General features: G+C 35.8%; 1 protein-coding gene across 2 annotated transcripts; it reads right to left on the bottom strand.

Annotated features, from left to right (window-relative positions):
• Positions 1-1,091: 1,091 nt before the first annotated feature.
• On the bottom strand, positions 1,092-20,025 carry LOC107677296 (sorting nexin-7-like). 2 transcript variants are annotated; one of them, XM_016472154.1, is made up of 10 exons: positions 19,740-20,025; positions 16,765-16,956; positions 16,569-16,679; positions 16,125-16,289; positions 14,763-14,961; positions 14,363-14,562; positions 13,273-13,359; positions 11,658-11,759; positions 7,364-7,516; positions 1,092-2,040 (listed from the first exon to the last, which is right to left on the bottom strand). In XM_016472154.1, exons 1-10 carry the CDS (start codon positions 19,860-19,862, stop codon positions 1,963-1,965), a joined length of 1,410 nt encoding a protein of 469 aa, XP_016327640.1. In that variant the 5' UTR covers positions 19,863-20,025; the 3' UTR covers positions 1,092-1,962. The 2 variants fall into 2 exon arrangements, with proteins under 2 accessions (XP_016327640.1, XP_016327641.1); XM_016472155.1 differs by lacking the exon at positions 11,658-11,759 and having other exon boundaries at positions 1,093-2,040.
• Between the last annotated feature and the right edge of the window lie 7,380 nt (positions 20,026-27,405).

The following is a 27,405-nucleotide window of genomic DNA, read 5'->3' as shown; positions in this document are numbered from 1 at the left end:
CCACATGGATAGACTTCAGTGGTCCAGGGAGAGGGATCTGATAATGAAACTGAATGGACTTGGAAAAACTTTGAGATATCAATTGATTATCTCTCAAAATGATCTTTCACAGATGCTTAAAATGTGACTTAAGTAAAGACAAGCAGAAGTAGTGCTGTGTTGGCCAAATTCACCAGATCACCATTTCAACTTTGAGACACAGCTAATGCTTTTGTTTCACTAAAAAGAACTGGTTCATAAGAGTCATTTGTTCATGAATCAGGCTACATTGGTTGCACTGTATGCTTCTGATTCACTAAAAAGAACCTATTCATAAGAGTCATTTGTTTATGAATCAGGCTACATTGGTTGCACTGTATGCTTTTGGTTTACTAAAAAGAACCTGCATGTTTATCAGAGTCATTTGTTTGTGAATCAGGCTACATTGGTTGCACTGTATGCTTCTGATTCACTATAAAGAACCTGTTCATTAGAGTCATTTGTTCATAAATCAGGCTATATTTGTTGCACTGTATGCTTTTGATTCACTAACAAAAAACGTGTTCTCGAGTCATTTGTTCGTGAATTGTTCTACACTAATTGGGCTACAATGTTATGTCACTAAAAAGAACATGCTAGTCAGGCTACATTGGTTGCACTGTAAACTTTTGATTCACTAAAAAGGACCTGTTCATGAGAGTCATTTGTTTGTGAATCATACCACATTGAATGTGCTTTGTTTTTGTTTCACTAAAAATAACTAGTTCAAAAGTAATTTGTTTGTGAATCAGATACTGGCTGTGCTGTATGCATTTCATTTACTAAAAAGAACCTGTCACAAATCACATTTATTTGTGAGTGATTGTACTATGTTTTTTATTTACTAAAATTACCTGTTCATAAGAGTCATTTGTTCATGAATCATACAATATTGGTTGAACTATGTTTTTGTTTTACTAAAAAGAACCAGTTCAGAGAAGACACTAGAATTAACCCTAAAGTACACCATTTTATTTTGTGTTTAATCAACTCCTCTAATAAATAAGGCAATAATTTATTGCACAGATTGATTTAAAGAGCATTTTAATGTTTCATGTGATCAAGCTGTGATGGTAACCCAGTTTAGGATCCAGCATACCGAACTATTTGCTTATTTTCCCTTGAGAGAGAATAAAAACACACACCACAAGACTTCTTTCAATCAACTTTTCAATAACAATTTTCTTTATAACTATTCCAAGAATACATAGATAGTTCCATGACATTAAATTCACTTATGATCTGTAAAAGAGTACTTTTAAATCAGTCTGCAAATTATTACACTTTATGATATTAGTGCACCGCATTCAAAATCATATTGAAGTATCTAAAACAATGTGTTTCATATTCAAAGGCAACAGGTAAATTCTTTTGATTTCTGCACTTCAATAACATGTAAACAATTCTGGAATGTCAGCATCTTCTTCAATATATGATGTTTGCATAAAGATTCAGTAACCTGAATGGAATAGCACAACGATAACTTAAGTCCAATGCAAGAAATGCATCGAGTGCATTTATATTTAGTTCTACACTAATTGAATGTTTTTTGCAGCTCTGATAAGAGGTAAACAGCATTTGCATTGAACAATAAAGCCATGTGTGCATCTTCATTTTCCAGGGAATTGCATTACATTTTTTTTTTTTCCATCTCGTGTTGTATTTATATAAACGAAAAAGAAAAATAGTTTTCAGTATAAAAGATTTGGCAATAGAATTTTCCTCCATTATCAAAAAAAAAAAAATTTCAAATGTGGGCCAAATGTACTGACAGAGAAATTTCATTGCAATCTCTCTGGGTGAGCTGGTGAATGCTGGGAGATGTTTGTACAGAGCGACTGTCCCTCACTTTGGTGCCTCAGTCTCTAAATATGAATATTATTGGTTTCTGCAGGAATAAAAGCATCTTTGGTGGTCCCGTTCAGCTAAAAGCACCTTGAGAGATTAGGAAAAGTCAACATTTCCATTTCCTTCAGCATCGGTCCTTTGAGACTGCAAGAATGACTCCCATACAGCCAAACACTAGAAGAGAACACAGACACACTTATATTTAAAAAAAGCCATTGGAAGTAATGTAATAAATATAATACATGTAATATAATAAATAATTTAAATAAAAAAACAATTAATTTAAATTATACAATTTTAAATATCTAAATTATACAATATATATTTAAAAATATAATCATTTTAAAATATACATTTAAATATTTTTATATACTAATGATACTGTAACTACTACAGCTATGAAAATATACATTATAATTATAATAACATATAAATATTATAAATTAATTATAATTAACAACAGACACAATATTCAATAAATAACACATTCAATAATAAAAATATATTAATATACAAGTATTATAAATAATTAAAATAATACTACATATAAATATTAAAATATACAACTAGCATAAATAACTATAAATTAAATGATATTTATTGATATAAATATTATAAAATATAAATTATACAAAATTATAATAATTATAATCTGAATTAGACAGAGACAGATATGCACAATTCGATTTGGACTGATTATATTAAGATTCTATATAATAAAAAATATTGATATATTAAACTATTATAAATAAGTTGTTAATAATAATCACTAGATTTTTCTTTTATTTAAATGTATTTTTCAAAGCAAATGTGAGTGCAACACTATCCATATGCACCCATCTAAACCTTTAAGTGATACTTAATGAACATTCTCACATCAGTAAAAACTCTTGACTGCAGTGAAATGGCTAGCCGTTTAAACGGCGTTAACCATGAGGCCTGACAAGTGGCTGCCATTTGGTTTCCAATTTCATCCACAAGCTGCGGTCACTCCTCATCCTGTGTGCCATTTAGGTGTCAAGATTCTAAGCCCTTGATAAATGCCCTCACTGGGACTCGTCAGTCGCAGCCCAGGCCCCTAAACACCTCAACAACACCCCTCGGCCCAAACAGTTCAGATGCCACATGCGAGCGAGTTTCATAGCAGAACCTCTGGAGGCGCGTCGGCTGCGGCTCACCAACTGTCAAAAACAGTTCATCAATGCACTCCATCACCACAGGTTTCAGACGTGACGTGACCTCGGTAAACGACTTTGGACAGGCAGTGTCTGAGGCCGCTGGACCAGAGTCGCCCTCCAAATCACACTAGGACATGGCTATATTTGTCTCAGAAAGGAATAGACATCTGTGTCGATTAGGTTTAAGATATTGATTGAACTGCAGCCGGTTAAAACAGCGGTCACTTTTTAGTGTGCCATTCACTTTTCTTCAAATAAATGCAGGATTGTATATGCAAAGAATGATCATATTTTGTTTGCTAAAGTTTGGAGAAATCTGCACTGCGAATTCATAGAGCAAAAGACCAACAAAGAATGAAACATTGTTAAATGCAAGTAATAGTGATTTTCACCATGGTTACCGGGTGGTACGCATGACGCAAATCCAAATTGCTTTAAAACGGATCAACATTCAAAACAATAACATAAAAAAAAAAAAATCAACATTCAAATTTTTTTAAATATTGTTAACTATATACCTTAATTATAATTAAATTATATTAATATATAAATATTATAACTTAACTATAATTAATAACAGACACCAACATTCAATAAATTGAAATATATTAATATTATAATTAAATTAATTATAATTAATAAGACACTAACATTCAATAATTAAAATATTAATATACAAATAATATAAATAAATAATTTGAATAATAAATATATCTTATAATTAGTACAATTACTGTACTAAATGTGTAAAATGTATAATTATATTACTACACCCAAACATTTTTAATTTTACATTTTTTATTTTAATTTAATTATAATATTTGTATATATTATAATTCAATTACAATTAATAAATAAAATGGCATAATTTTAATTTTTGGGTAGTATCCCTTTAAAGTACATTTGACCCTTCTAGCACAACTTGGGTCAAATGAGGACAAGAAAAATGAAAATGAATCAGTCTCATTCAAAGGTGGAAAATGCATTTTTCTGATCTCGGCAGAGAATGACTTGTCTGCAATTTCCCCATTTGTCGTGAGAAAATTACTTCAGCTGAGAAAACCGTAAATGTGGAAGTGCGAGGGGAAAAAAAAAGAACAGAGAACAAAGAAAAGCTGAACACAACTACCTTTTAAGAACATGTTCTTTAAGCCTCAGAATCAGCAACAAAAGCTGTATTTGCAATGCAGTGCACATGAGGACACGGACTATAATAAAACTATTGAATAGTCAGTGACTATTCCAGATCACTGACTGATTGAGAAACACTGAAGAAAAGAGTTTGTTGACCAGGCTTGAACGTTGGCAGTACCTATTTCAGTAGTCTAGAGAGCAACACGTCCCTGTCTGACACACGCTTACTAATAGATTGAGTCTCTGTAATGGCTCTTGTGTTGCTGGGAGGGTCATTAGCGTGCCACGAGCTCTGATGCTAGTCCAAACGCGCTCAGCCAAATGTGGCGCTAATCAGCCAGCGATGCATGAATAATAACAATCATCAACACGGACACACCTGAGACGTAACTGCACGGATCAGACGGCAAACAACTCTTCCGTTTCAGCTACACAGGAGGAGAGAGACGCGGTCGAAGGGCTGGAGATGTGAATTTTTAAACATCAGTTGCATCAGCTGTTGCTTTAACTCTGGTAACAAGAGGAATGTTTCTGCGGTCTGTGTTTGAAAACCCTGCGTAGGCTCTGTGCTGGCTGAATTATATCGAACATTTAGTGACAGCTTCCTCATCTTTGCTATCATTTCAGCTACAGTCTTGTTGCTATGGCATCTCCGTGGCAATTCTCTGAAGTTGCCATGTTGCAGTACTTGGCTGCTGTTTTTTTTTTTTGTACTAAACGGCATGCAAATGTTGAACATCCACCCACACCAGTATGCAGGGTTACATTGTTCCTTATATTAGAGTTTGCATTGTTAAAGCTTAATGATGTGTTCAGGGAGGTGAGGTCAAACGCACGTCTTTATGAAAGGATAAAAATCAAGATGTGAAAATGAATAATAAATAATATTATAGCGTAATGCACAGTGTTGTTTAGACCTGGAAGCTGATATTAATTTATTCAAATGTATTTTATATATAAAATTACATTAAATATAAAATAATAATAATAACAACAATATCAATTATAATTAAACATTATAATTTAATACAAATAATTCTAATTCATAATAATTAAACATTCTTTTGTGTTCCACAGAAGAAAAAGTCACAGTAGTGTAATTATTATTACACAGTAGTGCACTATTTAGACCTGGAAAAAACAGAATGATTCAGAAATTCTTTTTTAATAAGTCACAGAGCGACTCTAAACTAACTCCAACCAATGCACACACACAACTTTTTCGCAACAAATTATATTAGCAGCATAACAATGAGCTCCACAAGTTATTTTAAATTGAGTAATTTTGCTTTAAAGGAAAAAGCAGTTTACAATTAACTTTTAATTTATGCAAACAATATTTTATTTAGACTGTTACCTGTAACTATTACTCTTGAATGCAAAATGGTATAATGGCGTGGAGCCACTCTTTAGAGACCCAACCAATCTAGTCCCATATAGCCTACTTATAAATACTAAGTACTGATGAACTGATAAGAAAAGTGTAAATATGTTAAAAAAAAAAACGGCAATCTACGGCAATCTTAAAATTGTCAAATATTACCTGCATTTGACTTCAAGAGAATGTAAGGAAACCAAAAACACATGACCACATTTTCTAGCCTGGATCTTCTCATATTAACAGATATCCCCACAGATCAATGCTGGAGAAGTTCCCTTACACAAATACATTTTCTCATTCATCCACCATCTCTCTCGTTTTTTCTACCTTTTTTCGCAACTTATTCTCTTTTAGGTCAGTGTTTGATGCTGTCAGGCTCTTCCTTCCACATGAAATAAAAATGCCTCTTTGCCTGGAGGTTACATAAAAACACACGTGTGAGGAACAGGCTGTCTGCAGGGCCCTGTGAACATGAAGTATTTATTTCTATTTCTTGCTTTTTAGTTTTCAATTTCAGTTTAGTTTTAGTCAGTTTTAATGTCACGATGGCACGCATTTTATCAGAAACTGCACCATACTCAAAATAATGCCATCAAAGTATAAGGTGTAAGCTTTATTTGTGAAACACACCATACTGCAGTACTTGTGGGCAATAAAATGGGCTATAAATGTGGCGCTGCTGCTGCTGAATTTAACAGTACATTTTTGTTACCATTATTCTGATTTCTCTAAGGCATTTATGATTCAGCAGCATAGACAGCATCCACTAGTTGCTGGATTAACCATAATTTAGACAGTTTATGGCATAGAATTTCTGAAATATATTCAAGAGTTTTATTTGAAGCCATTTGGATCAAGTACACTGAAAAAAATTGTTTTTTAGTAGAAAAACTTGAAACTAGTGTTTTTCCCTTGATGCCTCACCAAAGCCAATCACCAGCACTTGATTTAGGCACATCAAGCATGCTGCATGCTTATTGGCCCACTGGCATTGACAAGATTAACCCCTTAGGTATCGAAATTTGGTACCGAATGACGAGACATTTTTCGACTCGATGGTATCGAGGCAATCCGGTCGGTGCCTAAAAAGTATCAAACACGATACCCAGCCCTAATTCTGACTTAAGTTTCACTGCTAGTTTTTGTCTTGGTGACAGTTTCTGTCTGTAGTCAAAACTACTTTGAAACTGCAGCTTGTCAAACTGCTCATTTAGAGCAGCTTCCCCAAAACTGGTGTGAATAACAGTTCTAGTGCAGCACTGTTTACTTTTGAGTCTGCTCGCATCTGAAAAATCCCGTTAGATGTCTCCTCAACCTCTCCAAACAGAGAGTTTGTCATATTCGTTATCGCTATAAACCCATGACTGAAAAGCAAAGGAAAAGAGCTTTCAAAAAAGACAAATTAAGCAGTGTACCGGCTTAAACGCATCCAATCTAGTGAGCAATGTCAACATTTATAGACTTGGAGTGCAATTACTTGTCAGCAGGGATAAAAATGAGATACTACCACCCTCTGCTGGCACATATCCAGGCCGGCTGTGCAAATGAATGCAGGCAGATGGCCACATGCATCCCTCTAAAATCTGTTGGCGGTTTGTCCAATTCTTCAACAGGAATCATTTTTACCACCTCATAGCTGTGAATGCTTATCTCTCGTCTGAAATCTTCTCAATTACATCACTATTTTAAAGCTTGATCAAATTTAAAGTAGTAACTGATGACCTCAAGTGGCTTATTGCTTTTATAAAATGGCGACAAGATTATAAAAAGACACAAAGTGAATATTAATCAGAAAACATCTCACCTTTTCATAGTAGCTGACGTTCCTCTCTGCTGTGTCGTTGAAGGCTGATCTAAGGTCAGTTCTCATGCCCTTTTGCCAGCGGGTCCAGTCGCTCTTGAGTGCATTATTCGCCCACTCCAGCCGGTCCTCCACCTTATCCAGCTCATCTCTCATCTGAACACACAAGGATTGGTTGGTTAGCATGGTCCAGTTAGCCTCTGCTGGTAGATGTCATAACTAGACCATCTGGGAACCAAACAGCTTCTTTCTCTATTGAAGGCCATTCACAAGTAGCCAAGTATTCAGATAAGTGTTATTTAGAAATATTTTTAAGATGGAATAATGCAGTCAAGTTAGACAGTTTCTGAATTTAGTAGTAGGAAGTTAGTCATCCAATTTTTAATATCAACTATGCATTCCGTTTTGTGAATTGGTATGTTTCATCAGGCCTCAAAGAAATATAGAGCTGACTATTGTCAGTGTAACAAGTTTCTCAATGATATCATTAAGAAATGCAACGGTCCTAATACTGAGCCTTGCGGAACTACATACTGAACTTGTGGTCAATAAGACACCTCTTCATTTACTGCTAGAAAGTGATAACAGTCAGATAAGTATGATTTGAACCATGCCAATGCAATTCACCTAATGCCAACATTATTTTCAAGCCTATCCAAAAGATTATTGTGGTCGGTAGTATCAAAGTCAGCACAAAGGTCCAGTAATATTAACAAAGAGATACAACCACAATCAGACGATAAGAGCAAGTGAGCTGCCTTATGCTGTTCTTTTGAACTTTCTATTCAAAGAATCAGGAAAAAAATATTATTGTTTCAACAAAAATATTAAGCAGCAGAACTGTTTTCAACATTAATAATAAATGCAATAAAAGGTTGTCATTATTCAGTCTGTTTATATATTGAAAATCTGTTATTTATTCTACTGAAAGGGCTGCATTTAACATATACTGCTAAGAAACCTAATCTAAATCTAATCTATTCTAAATCTAATCGGGTCTGGTGGTCACAACCCTAAACCTGCCTAATTGTACAGGATTTCCTTAAGACAGCCTAGTCAACTAATCCTTCAGATGACGTACTAACCAATTTGGAAAATATGTAGTTTTGCGCATCCCTAATCCTGACAAGTGACTCTAGAGATGACAAGTCATGTAGCTCTGAACGGACAAGTTAAAACCAAGATAGCAATGCCAATATTATTAGAGTAGCTCTTCTGCCATCAGAGTGCTGACGTGCAGCCATTTTTAGAGTGTTGTAAAAACTTTCATTACTGAGGAGTATAACTCCTGTAAAATCCTGCTGAGCATGCAGGAATAAATTCGATATGCTGATATCAACTAGATCAGTCACTGTAATTAAGTTAATTTGTTTCTTGGCTCCCTGCAAGTTGTCTCGAAAGTCTAACCGAGTTGTTCAAACAATGATGCCAAGCATAACTGACAGCTTTGAATCTGCTGTCAAACCAGACTATCATAATTGTCAGTTATTCATATTTACTCTGCCCCCAAATTTAGTGATCTGCATATGTACTACTTATGCTACTTTTCAAAAGTTTGAGGTCAGTAAGTTTTTTTTTTTTTCCAAGGAAATTACTTTCATTCAGCAAGGATGCATTAAATGGATCAAAATTGACAGTAAAGTAAAACATTATAATGTTACAAATTTATTTTAAACAAATGCTGTTCTTTTGAACTTTCTAATCAAAGAATTCTGAAAAAAAAATTATCACAGGTTTCACATAAATATGAAACAGCACAACTGTTTTAAACATTTATGATAATAAATATTGCTTAAGCACCAAATCAGCATATTATAATGATTTCTGAAGGATTACGTGACACTGATTGTGTGGCTGCTGAAAATTCAGCTTTGCCATCACAGGAATAAACTATTTTAAAACATATAAAAAAACAGCTATTTTAGATAGCAATATTATGTCACAATATTACTGGTTTCATAGTTGTGATCCAATAAATGCAATTAAACTAAAAGTAGATTTTGTAAATTTTCTGAAATAGTAAATCCCTCTAATTATTCCAGGGGTGTTGACAAACTTTTGACCATATTGTGTGTCTTTGCACAATAGCTTTCCTGTCACTGCGCAGCTTCTGATTGGCTCACAAGGTGGCTGTTAACAACTCTATCATACTCTATTTAGTGCGCAAGCGCTCTGGGGGTGAAAGCACATCCAAATGACACTCAACAGTATCGGTGTCTAAACATAGTGAGAGATGAACAGCAAACATGCCCTGTGATGTCAGGAATGACAGGCCTGTGGGAACAGTGGCATATCAGATCAGTGGGCCAAGACTGAGAGGAACATTTAAAAAAGAGATAGTGAGATGTTTGACAGGTAAGCTAATGAAGGTCAGAGGTAGCTGTCTGTTAGAGAGCTCCATCTAATTTCCATTGTAGCGTGTGTTCATGTGAATCAGATGTGAGGCGGTCTTGTGGAACAGCGGTTGTGTTTGGTGAATGGACGGATTGCTCTAGGGACAAGCCACGTCTCACTTCTGACAAGCAGGCCAGATCATTAGTTCCGCTGATCTGATGTCGCTGTCACTAAAACACACATTTATACACAAAGCAAACAAACTGACTCTAACATCCACTCTTAGAGAAATGAATGAATCATCTTGAGCAAACTTGACTGAGGTTGAGTCATTCATATTCAAGTTTGTCGACAATACTGAAGTGTCTCATTCATTTAGGGGGAGATTCCCACATGAGATTATGATGATCTTCCACTTGTTTATAGTGACCTTTACTGCCCTCTACTGGAACGAAAGGTGGTCAGTAGGATGCATATGGAGGCATCCTACTGTATTTTTCTCATTCATTTAGAGTGAAAGTAAAGAGATGACAGGAAATGATGTGGAAAAGAGGGGCAGCAGGATTAGGAAGTGATGCAGACCAGGTTCGAACCCCATAACTTGCATATGGAAATCCCAGCTCAATTTGTCTGGAGTATTTGTGCTAACTGCTATAAACTCACTTAGACTGCTAGCAAACATTATGACATTAGCAGAAACAATGAGATTTTTGCATTGCTTGTTCATGTAAAACTCTTCTATACAGTTCTAGGTGGTTCCCAGGGTGTTATGTGGATACTTTCTAAACAAGACAAAGGAGCCCAACTTTAAGTCTCTATGATATTATAACAAACCATCTCACTAGCAAAAACTAAAATGAAAACGAAAACCTAAAATGAAAACGTAATTATTTTAGTTAAAATTAAAATATTTTTTGGTAACTCAAAGATTATAACTAACACAACTGGGAAAAAAACTAAAATAAGTCAACTTTGGCAGCCCTAAAATACTAAAATAATAAAAATTGTAAATAAAAAATGCTGTAACAATTAAGGTAAACTGAAAAAAAAAAAAACTGTAAAGTTAACACATTAACCTTAGCAGTACTAATAATTACTAAAACAAACTGAAAATTAAATATTTTCAAGTTAACACATTAACTTTAGCGGCCGTAAAATACAAAAATGTAAAAAAATTAAAAATAAAATAAAAAACACTGAAAATTCTTAAAGTAACGATGGGGTAAATTTCCAACCAACCAATAAATTAAATTAATCCATTAACTTTGGCAGGCCTAAAATACTAAAATTACAATAAAATAAAAAAAAATGGGTAAAAGTGCTGATAAAAGTAACAATGAAAGGGTAAACTAAATTGAAAAACAAATTATAATTATATATACATATACACACACACATACATATATATTTTTTTAATTATTAAAAACTATAATAATCCCTCAACACAAAACCCATAAGATAAAAATTATAATTAAGGGTTTGCTCAGCCTGATGGGTTTGTTGCAACTGGCCCTGAGCTCCAAGAAAGTAATAACACACCTCTCCTCAACAAGCCACTTGATTTGAGGTTTCATTCATGTCTGTAGCACAAAGTGGAGGGACAAATCTGAAAAAGGTCACATGCACCACACCTTGATTCCGTAAGAAAAAGCCTACTATACTAACTTGCTCAGCAGAGTGAGATATTAGGCAGTTATCCACTCAAAATTGCCACAGCATGTTAAGACAGCGTTTTAGGGAGAGTAGATGTTGACATCACACACCACAGCATTCAAACGTAAATCCACATGCTGGCCTAAACGAAGCAAAAAATGTGTGAAACAAAGACAAGGCGACAACACACCCTTATATTAAGGTGTGGTCGCTTCAGAAAAACCATGTCAAAAGAACCCTTGAGTAGGTAAAGCCAGAAGAAGTTAGTCAGGCCAAGGCCAAGCCCAAGCGCTTAGGGGGGATTTATTACCTCCTTAATCTCGCCCTTAAGTTTCTGCTGTTTCTGTTGTTTGACCTCCTCGGGGGATCGTCCCACCAAGCTGTCCCATGCTAAACTCAGCACCTTAGAGTCCTTCAGTAGACACATGAGCAATGGACACATGAATATGAACACATCTGGACTTGAAGTCACAAAACCCGTTTACTGTGGGAATAACATATCACACCATGGAATTTCAGAAAGGCTATATTGGGTTAATAATGGATATTGGTTAAACCCCTGCAAGCCATCAACTACTTCTTTTTTTTAACATTACATTGCACAAGTAGCTTTACACTCCAGCAAACAGAAGCAATAATCAAACGCCCCCACCTAGAATGACATTTGAATGAATCGCTTCTTTTGTGTAAACGAACTGGTTCAAAAAAACTATTCACAGGGTATTTTTATTGGTGCTTTAGGTCTGTTTTAGCAAAATGTTAAATGCTGCTGATCGTCACTGTTTAGTTTAAACATCTCATTTTACTGCAATTATAAATATCTGATGGTTATATATTTAAAAAGACATTCAAAGTACTGAAAATAGTCTAAAAATGTAAATAATAATGATGATAATAATAAGTCATGTTTAAAAAAGTAATATTTAAAATTCTCATAATAAAAAAGTCCATTTAAAATGAAATCTTCAGGTTTACACATATAAAATCACTAATGATGAGCAGAAAAATAGAGTGAAATATTTAAATAAAATGAAAATCAAATATTTATATAGTAAATATTTTCCACATATTTTATACACAATTTTACACTTTATTTTTTTCAAACTGAAAATCCTTTCTGCAGCCAACTACTTTTTTTTTCTTTTTTAACCGTAGTCTGTCATTTTAATTAAAATTAACTTGTATCTTGACCAAAGTACAATTTTAGAGTAAGTTCCCCAACATTTCTCACTACTACTTATTGTTTAGTAGTAGTAGTTTTATGCAAATTTTATACAACGATCCAAAGCAGAATGTGGACACATGCGCTTTTGCATAAAGACCATATTCAAATTAATTATATGGCTTATCGTTTCTTCAACACACTGTGAGTGAGTGAATCTGGAGCATATAGTTCTTTGGTTTTAAAAAAAAAAAATCAGGCCATTGGGGATACCTTCTCATTTTGGAAATGGCCTTTTGTAGTAAAAAGCGTAAGTCAGCAGGGACCGCGCTCAATCAAAGCATGTAATTAAATTGACAAGAGAGCCGAGATGCTGCTAAGCTTCTCTGGACACCATCGGTACTTTGTCCATTAATGCCCTTTCAGAGCGTTCAAGCGTCCTGACCGATATTTGATTGAATTGACAAAAATAAACTCAAAAAGCCAAAGAGACTTAAATCTGGCAATATCAGTTTGGGCAATATGAGTAATATTTGAAAGCGTCCCACTTCAAGAGCAGTCAGGCTTTAAGGGACATCTACAGCGATCTGGAGATAGTCGTATAATCTCTCCAAATTCCTTTTACAGCTTAAAACGGAGCGCTGTCTAATGAAAGCCAGGACGACAGCTAGAGCTCGGTTTTATTAAAAATAATCTCCATGAATTTTCAGAGGAGCACTGGATGGATTACGTGGAGAACTGAAAGAGTCAATAATAGACCTACCGCGTCCCTATCGGCCTTCTTCGTGGCAAGAGCTTCAGTCTTCACTTCGAAATCCGCCTGGATGTTGTCTCGCCTCCTTAGTACTGCCTGAAAACCCATGATCGATACTCATGAAGTACGAAAATTGTGGTCAATATATTTTAATGAAATTTAAGGCTGGATGAAATCTGCAATAAGTCTCCGAAAAACATAATGCGGCTGCATTGATCTTAGCTTTGCATCAAGGTTTATATCAGACGGGATGAAATGCAGCAAACATCATATCAATTCAAACATGATTTTTAAACTAGCAGGTCATTTGCCTCGAACAAAATAGAACAGAACATTTTATTTAACCAAAACAAATAAATAACATTCTACACTTAAAGGGATAGTTCACTTAAACATGAATATTTTGATGCCATTTACTCACCCTCACGTCTTTCGGAACCATATGTCTTATGTTTTTACAGAACACAAAAAAATATTAGTAAAATAAGATATCTTGATGAATGTTCAAATAAATTCATACGGTACTGTTCAGGTCTTTTTTTTTTTTTTTGGAATGAAGCCTCTTAGACTCACAAAGTCTGCATTTATTTGATCAAAAATACAGTAAAACACAAATTTTGTGAAAATTATTACAATTTAAAATAACAGTATTCTATTTATATATATTTTAAGACTTAATTTATTCCTGTGATCCAAAGCTGAATTTTCAGCATCATTACTCCAGTCTTCAGTGTCATATCTCTAAACATTTCTTATTATCAACATTGAAAACGGTTGTTCTGCTTAACATTTTTGTTGAAACGGCGATCCATTTTTTTAATGATTCTTTGATGGATAGAAGGTTCAACATAACTGCATTTGAAATAAAAATCTTTTGTAACACAATGTCTCTACCATCACTCTTGATCAATTTAATGCATCCTTGCTAAATAATAGAATTAAAAAACCTTAATATCATCTTTTTTTGTTATGCAAACGAAAGAGAGTCATACAGGTTTGGAATGATATAAAAGTGAGTAAATGATGACTAAATTAGAATTTTAGGGTGAACCATCCCTTTATGAAAGACATAACAGGAGCATCTTCTTAGCTGGTCTACCTTGAGTGTGTCGGCGCAGAGGACGTACTCATGAAGGACTGGAATCAGGTGATCATTGAGATGTTTGACCTGCTCCTCTGTCTCCTTGCAGCATTTGTCCACACAGCCTGCCACGTTCTTCAGGGGCTCGGCCAGCTCCTCCTCTGATTGTGACCACAGCGCGTATGTCGGCCCACACTCCTTCAGCTCCTCCAAGTACTCTGTGACCACAACAGCAGCTGGTTTAAGCAGCATTCCCATAATTATAGCAGCTATAGCCCATACAAATGTTTCCTAAGTGTCAGCCAATTACATAAGAAAGAGAGGAGATGGGAGCAGATGAGGAGATACAAGATGAGACTAGATGACAAAAGAGATGAGAATTCATTGAAAGGTGTGTGAATGAGACAGAAAGTCCAACCTTTCTGCTCTCTGACGATCCTTTGAGTAACTTTATCAATTGAGCTGATCTTCTGACTGAAGGCCTCCGCGTACTCCTGCATGTCGGTGAACTCCTGAGGCCGGCCTCTGACCCCTCTGACTGCAGCAGCAACGGCTTTCACCGTCTCCCCCATCCGGCTCAGAAACCCTGGACCTTGTTTCTTATGAGAGGTCAACTCCTGCACAGAGAATCAGTGGAATGGTGTATGATGTTACTGAAGGGTGACAACAGCAAAATAACCCGCATCTCCACTGTTTTACTCAGCAAAAGCCTGTAATGGCTGAAAATGTGTGCATATTTTCATGGTCGGCCAGTAATGGCAACACCAGTGCAAGTAGCTGATAAAACTGTATGCGTATCATAGCAGCCTATGAAGTGTCAAATATCCATAACCGCAAAACTTCCCTTATTATGACCAAAGGGAAGTGAGGAGCTCTTTATGAAGTACTTATCTTAGAGGTCACCGAGTCGGATCTAAACACAGAGACTGTCACATTATCTGCGTGCATTCAACATAAACCTCTTGTAAAGCAAAACTGAGATTGCATATTGTGAACAAACAGAAGGTCAGTGATTATCAGGGTAATGTGGGACTGTGTGTGTGTACAGACAGGTTTTAATGTCCTTATTAGGAAGAAAACAATGTCTCTGGCAGACAAGCAAAACCTTCGAGGAACATCAACACAAGAAAAAAAAAAAGGTAATTATAACATAGCACTGCTGTGGTTGCTAAGATGATCTGAGTGGTTGCTGGGTGATCACTTACCAGCCCAGGTCAAAAAAGCCCTTAATGTGTATGATATTTTGGTTTCTAGATATGGTTTGGGATGAGTTATGCACCAGAGTTATAGCGTTCTCTATTTTTTTTCTATTCTATCAACTTTTATAAATGCATAAACAAATATATAAACAAAAAAATAATTAAATAGTAGATAAATAACTAAAATAACTAAATAAACATGTGATAGATAGATAGATAGATAGATAGATAGATGAATACATATAAAAATGAATAAATAAAATGTATAAATAGTATAAAAATAGATACATAGATAACTAAATAAAATAAAAAAATTAATAAAAATGTGTAAATAAATTGTATTAAATGGATACAAAAAGACAGATAGATAGATAGATAGATAGATAGATAGATAGCTGAATGAACGAATGAATAAATATAAAAATGTATAAAAATAAAAACATAGATAAATAAATAAAAAAGAATAAATTAATAAATAAATTGTGTAAATAAATTGTATTAAATGTATAAAATATGAATGGATCGTATATAATGTATAAAAATAGATAAATAGATAACTAAATAAAAGTCATTCATCTTACCCCAGATCCTGCTGTGAGAAAGATCTTAAAATCTTCACTGCTGGAGAAAATTGGATGTTCTGCTATTTTGTTCAGAAACTTGTGCAGCGCACTTCTCCTCGTCTCAATGAAATCTTCGTTAAACCTCTCCACCATTCCTTTCATCACAAACTTCTCCGGCAGCGGCTGATGGGACACAATCAAGTCAACGGTTTATGAGAGTTTTAGCACACCGCAACCACAAACAGTTTTAAACGGACTAGACCTTTAATTATTTTGAAAGGGGAGTGAAATTATTTATGGCATTAGTAGAAGTAAAAAAAAAAAAAAAAACTTTACAAGCATACCTGCATGGAAAAGTGAATATTTAGACTCTCCTTAAAACCTTATCCCATAAACCTCCATACTAACTGTGTTCATTCCCCAGAATGTTTGACAAGCAGGAGACCCCCACACATCACCTACATGAACAATGAGTGTGGGATGAGCTTCTTCCAGACGTCCCTTTAACCACAGGAAGTCCTGGTATCGTCTACGCACCTCAAACTCACTCGAGTCGAACTCGCTCCGTGTGGTCTGACGTGAGGGAGAATGATGGAAAAATATGAGAGAATTATTCACAGAACCTGCCTTAGTGAGTTTGTGCTCAGATCGGCTGTACCTTAGTTTCAACCCGGTAGGTTATGTATGTCTCAATAGCTGTTACGTGACTCTCTGGGTTATCGACTGTGACAAAAATATCTTTGGTGTCAGCGTCTTCCTCTTCTTCCTCAAACTTGTACTGGTTGATCATTGAAGCAGAGGAGGTCTGCATGGAGGCGTTTAAAGAGCTGCCATCTGATAGAGTCGTATCCTACACAAAATACAAAATGTGCATCAGGACACGGGACCATCAACACTAAACTGCAAGAGTGTTTAGACATCAAGCAAACAACACATGCACTTTATGTGTTTTCAACCAACTGGATGTGGATTGGCTTACAATTACTATGGTACAATGCTCATAAAAATAGTAATACCCTGGTATTCTTTAAAATACCTTGGAGAACCAAGGTAAAAAAAAAAAGCAACAAAACAAATATATAAATAACTAAGTTTGGGGTCGTAAGATTTTTTTTTAAATAAGTGTCTTATGCTCACCAACTCTGCAATTATTTAATAAAAAATACAGTAAAACTGTAATATTGTGAAATGTTATTCTAATTTAAAATAACTGTTTTATATTTTGATATATTTAATTTCTTTCTGTGATGACAAAGCTGAATTTTCAGCATCATTACTCCAGTCTTCTGTGTCACATGATGATCATTCTAATATGCTGATTTGCTGTTCGGGAAACATTTCTATTATTATCTATATTAATATCCCAAAAAATATCTGCTTCTTGAGCTTAAAAAAAAAAAGAAATGGTTGCTTCAAGGCTCTTTTGATATTTATATTTAGACTCATATGTACTTATCTTAAACTTTCATAGTATATTTATTCAACCTAAAAAAATAAACTGTTCTGCTGTTGTTACTAAGCCACATAACCACAGTATCATGCCATAACAGTGTATCATTATAACTGGACGTAATATTGCCATGAACTTGATTTGAAAGCTGTGTTTGTGTTTTGATCACAGTGAGAGACAAACATCTGATTTTCCTATTGTCTTGCTATCTTTTCCTGATCCAAACACTGACGCATGCAAATCCCTCTTGTTTAGCCGCAGCTGCTGGGAAAGAAGCCTGAGCGTCTGTTTCCTGTCATAACAAACTGGCCTGTAGTCAGCACAAACTGCACTGCTGCTTTACCCAACAAACACTGCACTTCCATTCATAACCATTCACTGCTGATACTGACTACAACACCGACCAAAGAGTTAGACAGAAGTATAAACACTCCAACTACAAATTAAAGACTGACAAAGCCTATCTGAACGTTTAAAACAGTTTAGAGATTGCATCCGAGTGATTGCTCGGATTGAGTGATAGGGTTTTCTAACTGCTTGCTGAGAACTGTTAGGGTGTTCTGCCTAGTTGTTAGGGTGTTCTAACTGTTGATAGTTGTTGCTAGGGTGTTCTAACTGTTGCTAGGCATTGCTAGGGTGTTCTAACTGCTTGTGGAGAACTGTTAGGGTGTTCTGCCCAGTTGCTAAGGTGTTCTAATTGTTGCTAGGGTGTTCTAACTGTTGCTAGGCGTTGCTAGGGTGTTCTAACTGCTTGCGTAGAACTGTTAGGGTGTTCTGCCCAGTTGCTAGGGTGTTCTAATTGTTGATAGGCATTGCTAGGGTGTTCTAACTGCTTGCTGAGAACTGTGAGGGTGTTCTGCCCAGTTGCTAGGGTGTTCTAACTGTTGCTAGGCATTGCTAGGGTGTTCTGCCTAGTTGCTAGAGTGTTCAAACTGTTGCTAGGCATTGCTATGGTATTCTAACTGTTGCTAGAAGTTGGTAGGGTGTTCTAACTGCTTGCTGAGAATTGTTAGGGTGTTCTGGCCAGTTGTTAGGGCGTTTTAACTGTTACTAGTTGTTGCTAGGGTGTTCTAACTGTTGCTAGGCATTGCTAGGGTATTCTAACTGCTTGCTGAGAACTGTGAGGGTGTTCTGCCCAGTTGCTAGGGTGTTCTAACTGTTGCTAGGCATTGCTAGGGTGTTCTGCCTAGTTGCTAGAGTGTTCAAACTTTTGCTAGGCATTGCTATGGTATTCTAACTGTTGCTAGAAGTTGGTAGGGTGTTCTAACTGCTTGCTGAGAATTGTTAGGGTGTTCTGGCTAGTTGTTAGGGCGTTTTAACTGTTACTAGTTGTTGCTATGGTGTTCTAACTGTTGCTAGGCATTGCTAGGGTATTCTAACTGTTGCTAGAAGTTAGTAGGGTGTTGTTGCTATGGTGTTCTAACTGTTGCTAGGCATTGCTAGGGTATTCTAACTGTTGCTAGAAGTTAGTAGGGTGTTCTAACTGCTTGCTGAGAATTGTTAGGGTGTTCTGGCCAGTTGTTAGGGCGTTTTAACAGTTACTAGTTGTTGCTAGGGTGTTCTAACTGTTGTCAGGTGTTGCTAGAGTGTTCTAACCGCTTGCTGGGAATTGTTAGTGCGTTCTGCCTAGTTTCTATGGTGTTATGGCCAGGTATCAGGTTGTTCTAACTGTTACTAAGCATTAGTAGGGTGTTCTAACTGTTGTCAGATATGGCTAGGGTTGTTGTAACTGCTTGCTGGGAATTGGTAGGGTATTTTGCCTAGTTGGCTGGCTGTTAGTGCACTGCAGACCGTCGACAGACAGACAGATACATACATTATGTCCGCGACAGTAAGACAGACAGATAAACTCACAGGCTGCATCTGTACTGAGCTGATCGATGAGTTCTGGCTATTTAAAACGACTTATCTTTCATCAAATGACGTTTAAGACTAAGTCTACAGAAAATAGAGAAAAAACTCAGAAGTGGAAAAAAAAACATGGCATGACAGCGCCTGATCGCTGACCTTTGGAACTTCAGATCAGAGCAAAACAAAGATTTCAGTGAGAAGTTTAGATTTCTTCGTCATTTATGATGTAGAATATAAATATATAAACTCTGGTTACGTGTCTGTTTCACAGAACCGAGCGAACAACCTGCGGTCGATCTCAGTTGAAACCAGTTGATTATAAATTACGTTACCTTACTGAAAACTTCCAAGTCATCGTCTTCGTCTATATCTAATATTTGCCCGCTGATGTCTGTCGGAATCGCAACCGAAGAATTCCCCGATGACACGGTGTTGTCGACAACAGATCCACTCATCGTTGCTCAGATCGCTACTTTATTACAAGTTTTCTGGACTTCATCGGTTTTTCCGCACAACTCTCAAAAGCTCATCCGAGGCGGGTCAGGCTCAACTGCGCAGAATCGGAAACCGCGAGACTAGGAAAGGGCCGAGAGCTGAGCTCTGCGGGACGCCCACGTGAAGGAGTATGTTTACGGTATTTGGCTTGATGTTATGATCTTGCCTTTAAAGGTTATTCAATTCTGAACCGAAAATAAGTGTTTTACATCAAATGATAGTTTTTAAAGTTTAAAAGGTAGGCTTATACGTGTGCGTGTTGCATAATTCTTAATAAAACTTTATGATTATGGGTTTTGGAGTCCAGTTTGTAACCTAAGGTTACTAATATGCAGTGTTGGGGGTAATGTATTACAAGTAACGGAGGTTACGTAATCAGATTACTTGTTTCAAGTAACTAGTAAAGTAACGCATTACTTTTTAATTTACAAGAGAATATCTGAGTTACTTTTTCAAATAAGTAACGCAAGTTTCTTTTTTTTTTTTATTTATTGATTGACAGCTCTCCTGTCCCCATGTTGAGAGAAATCAGATGTTACTGTAGTTCTAAAATAAATATGAATATGCATTAATTCATCTCACTCACACAAAAAAAAAAACAGATTCAGTATTCCTCAAAATTAATAAAAATAATGCAACTCAGAATATGACGCAAACCTGCAATAATTAAATGTTAAACAACACAAATATCCTTTATGTATTTAATCCCATTCTATTAACCAATGTCTTTGCTTCTGATCTTCGATGATCCAGCGTAATTACATATATATATATATATATATATATATATATATATATGAAGAGTTCAGATGCAAAAGCCTCTGAAATTTTCTTCTAAAATGAGCATTTTTATCAGGCTCCTATATTTATGTTCAGTTATTTCACTTTAATTGCATAGAAAAGGACCTATACATTGCCATTAGAGTAAAATAACTGAACCTAAACAAAGGAGCCTGAGAAAAAAATGCTAATTTTAGACGAAAATGTCAGATGGCACTTAGAGGCTTTTGCATCTGAACTCTTCATATATAGTAAAGAGTATACAATCATGGTTTTAATATAATATTTCATTATAAATACTTTATACATTTTTAATCAACGTAATGGCTCAAGACTATATATTTAAGAACTGTGTCAGAGTCTTGAAGTATTCAATTAAATTCCCATTCATTCAAAACAGTATGTAATGATCACCATCAGTTGTATGCCAGTTTGGGTTTCACTGGCACTGAATTCCTGCTATGTCCTTTTCCAACCAGCAGATGCTACTGTTGCTCAATTTAAATGCCTTTGCAATTTGGCAGAGTTCATAATTAAGACTTCATATGACAGTGGCAATTACAATTCTATATAGCTGTGCAAACACAACTATTTTGCTGTGTGAGACTGTATTATGGGACAAAATTGGGCATAACTAATAAGATACTTATTAGGAAATATCTAATTGGGGACATGCCTGTCAGACTATATTAAATTTAAGAACTTATCATGAGACCGCTCTAGTCTTTAATATAAAATATTCTGCCACAGAATTCCTCATTAGTTGTCAGTTATTTCATTTATTTAATCAAATAAAGACCATCCCCTTGGATATAATGTATGTAGGACTTGATCATATTTCTTTGAATTAGGACTTCATCCATCATAAATTATAATGCTTTAAGTTCTTGAATTGAGTTTAACAAGTGAGAATGGTACTACATATAGCTTTTTATATATTTTACCTCCTTTTATTTATTATATTACATTATTCTGGTATGAAACTAAATCAAGAGCTCTCCTATAGCATGCATCACGATAAAATAATACTGTTTGGAAGCTGACGCCCTTCCACATAAGGACTCCCTGAAATGTTGCATATAAAGTATTAGAGTATCTGTAGAAAGGGCAGGCCTTACGCATGCATGAACCAGGCAGCTGTAGCTCTAAGCACAGAAAAGGTCAGCCCCACCCCGATCACATTAGCGTACTGTCATTTTATGTCATTTGCTTTCATAACCGATTTAAAGCTGAAGCTATAGGACCCTTTTTTCTCATTTTCATTTGTGCCGATCAAAGACTTTCATAACCATGTCACAATCTCACGCCATATGATGTATGAATTGCTGTGAAACAATCTTTGTTTAGCTGCTGCTGTAAGAATATTCAATCCAAGCTATTAATTAAAACAGTTTTTAATGTAAATGATAAATAGCCTGTTGCAAAGTCATTTGTAAGGCTGAATATAGGGAATGTGTTATGTAATATGCCACTGATATAACCTCATTAGATCAGATTCAGTGACTGCAGACCACACCCAATTTCTGATTTCCTAGTCATGGCAGTTGTCTGTTTTTAGCAAAGCTGCTGCTGTATATCTAAATCACACGGAGCTGTTTACTTCACAGAAAGCTCGTCTAACCATATATATAGTGTTTTGTGCGACTGTGTGTTTGAAAGACATCCTGGCATCCTGCACAAATTTGTGGCACGGTCCCAAATCTTTCCTCTACCGACCTCCATCAATGGCAGATAATAATTACATCAGTATTACCCCACAACAGTGGCATACATAGATCAGCTCCTTTCAAATTACATTTCCTTCCTGTTGGGCCCATTAGCAATGTCGACTATTGTGGACAATGTCCACTATTGCCGTTGTTTCCGAGTGCATTTACTGGACCGTGCCGCAGAGAATTTCGACAGTTCTGTTAAAACCCCACTGGATGTCCCTCAGATGTAGAATAGGCTTGATTTGGGAGAACCGTTTGCTAATCTGCAGTGTGTTTTGTGTGTTTTGGCAGGAGGAAAAAACCTTCACATAAGGCACACAAAACATCAAATAGAGAAGACTTGAGCCACCTGGAGCGAATGCAGAAGAAGACAATTAAAAATCAATTTACTGTCAAAAAAGCTTTGCTTTCTAATTAAATCCGCACACAGCCGAGTCTCTCTCGTTGCTGGCTGATGCACAGTTGCAAAGCACACATTTATTTATTTATTACCCCCCAGATGGGTGCAAAAGTTATTATCGCTTTTACGATATTCACTCTTTTTTTCGACTCACTGTTTGAGACGACGTGAATTCTGACGAGGACCATTATACCTTATTTCATATGGTTGTAATCAGGCTTCTAAATGCATTTTAAATGTGACTGCTGTTCAATAGGCCTAGCTACCAGGTGTCCAAGCCAACAACTGCGCCGTCATGATCGCTCTCATTAGCAACTAGTACATGTAATAATGGCTATTCATTATAAGGCACTTCTTTTTTTTCTTTTTGTGGCCAAGCAGCTGGACACTACTTTGTCTTTTAATTCATCTATTAAAATGCCTGTAGATGGTTCAGATTCCTCTGCAGATCTCTTTTAGAAAGATCTGCATGATATCAAAAAGGTTTTAATGGGTCTTTGAGGAATGCAAATAAATGGGATAGAGTTAAATGGATTTTTATTTTTCCCTATATGCTGCCGTTGACTTCACCGCTCCGGATTTTTGTTAGTGAACTGTATGCGTTCTTGCAGTACCATCAGCCAATCAGAGTTGTCATAATGTAATTTTCCTGACTTAAAAATGCTGACAGCTGAGCAATCATGAGCAACGATGGTCGCAAACATCCTGTGCCAGCCATAAAACTGCAATTGAGATGAACAGCAATGCCATTTCTCCAGCTACACTGAAACAAAAATTGGTGGTGAATAAATTTTCACTCAGAAAATTGCTAGTAAATTTCACAAAGAAATGGCAAGTAACACAGTGAATTGACTGAAATAGCATTTTCTTGTGTACTGTTTTATTTACAACTTCGAAAAATCACTTTCCCAGTCTATTATAGACCTCATGGATGGTGTTCGATGGAAGGCCGTTTCTAATTGCACTCAACAAAAAGCTCTCGAGGCTTACTGCGCTTAAGAGCATGTAATCTGCGGATGTGTTTGGAGCCTTCTGAAATTTTTTATATTATTTTGTTGACCAGAATTCTCTTTGAGTCAACAGGTGGATCCATAGCACTAAAAATGTCCAATTACACAGCACTTTTTTGGCTCCCTGAAGCACTTCTCATTTCTGACGTTGTTAGGCAGTAACCACACACATCCAGGGCTCTGGAGCATGTTCGGAACTCCATCACAGACTTAATGACTGCCGGTGGAGCCACAGCGCTGCCCTTCCCTTCTCCGAAATGTCCCACAATCACCTGCTTTAATGACACAATCTAATTAAAATAATAATAATAATCTTGAACTTTCAGTATGTAGACCTCTAACCTGTGAAATCTAATTAAGTCTCAGTCACAAACAAACAAAAAAAGGCATTACTAATCAATCAGCCAGAAAGAAGATAAATTAGAGGAGGGGCACGTGAGATACAGGGCTGAGAGGGGGAGATAAGCAGAGGTGAAAACAATTCTAAATCAAAAGCAAAAGGTGTGGCCGCTTCTCAATGCATTAATTGTTCTTGCCCCTTTTTTAAACTAATGTAAAGTCTAGTAATTTAAGGTACCCCTAATGTAATAAAGGACTTCCAAACTTCTCAAAAGAGACTATTCAAACAATAAAAAAGTTTTATATTAATCCTCTAAATGGTAAAAGAAGCTCATTTGAGTGTTTTCTGTTCTTTAAGTTCTTTGGTTTCGTAATTAAATTTCATTACGAGTTCATATGTAAATTGTTATATGTTGTTGAAGCTGTGGTCTAGTTGTTAGACATACTCATGTGGCGATGCAAGTTCAAATTTGATATATATATTCCAATCATATTCTCAATATTCTCTTTCAGTCCTCCATCCACAGTTGTATCATTAAGTGGCAAAAAATGTAAATAAAATTAAAATGTACAATATTATTATTGTTGCTGTCACTTTTAATAATAGTAGTTAAGCTCTTTATCATTTTTATTTATTTTTGTGGACTATTTTATTATTATTAGCTTTGGCCACTTTTAATGATACAATTGTTAAGCTTTTGTTATTGCTAAGTTACTATTTATTTTATTTTATTTTTATGGACCATTTTATGTAATGTTTCATTTTTATGGACCATTTAATAATAATAGTAATAATAATAATAATAATATTTAAATACATGCATGCATTCATAGTACAAGCTTTAAATCATCATTAGCTTTGTCAGTTTTTCATGGAAGAGAATTTACACATTTTTACCACTTTTAATGTTAGATTTGTTAAGCTCTGTATTTATTTGTTTCATATAGACCATTTATTATTAATATTATTGTTATAAAAAATTAGTCAATAAATAAATACCATATACAAAAATAAACAGTAGAATTTTTAAAATCATTAGTTTTAGTCTATTGTCTTGGAAGAGAATTTATACGCCATAACAGGGTGGAAGGTTAGGACGATTCCGACGAGGGAGAGGGGGCCCGAACGCGATTTCTACCGAGGGGACCCGAGTCAATATGCTGATCAGGGGGCCCAGACACCATAGTGCCGCCCCTGGATGCATGCACATTTAAACAGCGTACACTAGATCAGTGGTTCCCAATCCTGGTCCTGGAGGCACCCCAACACTGCTTGTGTTAACTTTTGGTACACCTTCATTATGTATTTATATATATTTTATTGTTTAATTATGGATTACATTAAAAGTATTTTTTAAATATTATGAACATTTTAGGGTCAATAAGATTTAAAAAAAAAATATATATATATATATTTTAAAAAACGTCTATTATTCTCACCAAGGCTGTGTTTGATCAAAAATACAGTAAAATAATTATGAAATGTAAGTAATATTATGAATATTATTGAATATCCTGTGATGGTTAAGCTGATTTTTCAGCAGCCATTTCTTCGGTCTTCAGCGTCACATGATTCTTCAGAAATCATTCTAATATGCTGATTTGTTTCTCAAGAAACATTATTAATATCGATGTTGAAAACATTTGTGCTGCTTAAACATGTGAAACATTTTTTTTGATGCTCAAAATAGCATTTATTTGAAATAGAAACCTTTTTTAATAATATAAATGTCTTTACTGTCCCTTTTAATCAATTTAATGATCAATTTAATTTAAAGTATTCATTTCTTTAAAAAAAAATGTTGTGGTTGTGTGTATTTATATATTTTATGTTATATTTGATATATTTGTATTATATATACAATTATATTTTATTGTGTTTACCTTACAGCTCTTAAAACAAATATTTTGAAGGACAGAAAAGTACCTAATTTACAGCGGTTTTGAACTAGCTGTTTGACGTCAACAAAATCAATGCTTGAGAAATCTTACATTTGTGTAATTGGAATTTTGACTTTTAACTGAGATAGACTGTAGTGCTTCCCTATGTGACAACTAGCCCCGGTCTCCCCTGTATCAAAGCTTCAGATCATTTGCTGCTTCTGTCCTCAACGTGTTTTTCTTTCGTGGCTTTCTTGTACCTTTCTGCGTGCGTTTTCACAATCTCAGTCTGCGCTGTCTCATTAGTGCCTCTCATCTTCATTTCTCCCTTCCTTGCCATTACTGTAGCCTAGCATGCTCTCCACTTCTCTATCAGCTGCATCTTTCTCTCTCCCTACCGCTTTATCCCCCGCTCTTCTGGAGTGTCTATGACTGCAGCACTTTGTTTTCCTAAATAATTAACAAGGCCGGTGTGGATTTACTGTCTAATGTAATACTTCCAAATCCTTCTGGGGGTGAGATGGGCATCTGGCTCTTCGCTCGAGCCTTGATGGGCCCCTAAAAGGCTCCAGTATGAACTCGGAGCATTAAAATTTAAAGCAGCACATTAGGTATGAGGCCACAGCAGAGGCTTTTCAGTAAACAGAAGGAATTGGGTGGCATTAACCGCAGAAACGGAGGCTAGCCGGCGATAATGCTGCCTGCTCCCTAATGAGGCCTTTGTGGAGAGGGGAAAAAAAGGCCAACCGTAATTTGGCTGCTTTTTCCTGTGTGTTTTTATACATGCGTTGCCATTTTCTCTCTGAGGTATTGATTTCATCTTTGGCTCCATAATTAGCATCCTTTGAAATGGCCCAAAGTTGGCATGTAGCTTCTGTTATGTTAATTCGGCCCGATCGCGTGACCCCAACACGTCTGTCGGGACGTTCCCCGCAGGTCACCGTCCGTTAAAAGATGCAACCTGAATCCCAATTAAGTGCCTAAGTGCCTGGTTTCATCACGACGAGAGCTGATTTTCGTATGAGCGCTAAACAAACAAACAGCCCGGAAAAGTTCCTATATTTAATCAGCTTAGCCTCTGCTTTGTGCCTTGACAGCCTGCATCTGGGAAGGAATCGGGCCTGCCAGGAGTCATTTTCAAGAACCTTCAGTGACGGCCGTAATGACTAACCATCACCTCCCATTCTTCAAATTATCATTGCAGTCACATTCAATAGCAGAAGGTTCAGCCTGTCCCATCAAAATGGCCTTTCAGCCTCAGTGGACTGTGGAAAACCTGGTCCACCTCTCTGAAAATGGCACGTTATTGTCATCGCCTTGGAAATCTGGGGTTTTTGTGGAAATGAGGCTCATTTCGGATGTTTAAAATTGAGTTGTGCTA

The sequence above is a fragment of the Sinocyclocheilus anshuiensis genome, unplaced genomic scaffold, assembly GCF_001515605.1.
Source record: "Sinocyclocheilus anshuiensis isolate Anshui unplaced genomic scaffold, SAMN03320099.WGS_v1.1 scaffold392, whole genome shotgun sequence".
NCBI classification, from domain to species: Eukaryota; Metazoa; Chordata; class Actinopteri; order Cypriniformes; family Cyprinidae; genus Sinocyclocheilus; species Sinocyclocheilus anshuiensis.
The sequence above is the reverse complement of the archived record's forward strand: the minus strand, read 5'-3'. Positions and strand labels throughout refer to the sequence as shown.

Excerpts from the sequence above, each read along its gene's own strand:
- LOC107677296 (XM_016472154.1), bottom strand. The coding sequence starts at position 19,862 with ATGAGTGGATCTGTTGTCGACAACACCGTGTCATCGGGGAATTCTTCG. Across the intron at positions 14,962-16,124 it reads TTCTCACAGCAGGATCTGGG|GAGTTGACCTCTCATAAGAA; the intron begins GTAAGATGAATG and ends TTCTCTGTGCAG. Across the intron at positions 11,760-13,272 it reads AGAAGGCCGATAGGGACGCG|GACTCTAAGGTGCTGAGTTT; the intron begins GTAGGTCTATTA and ends TGTCTACTGAAG.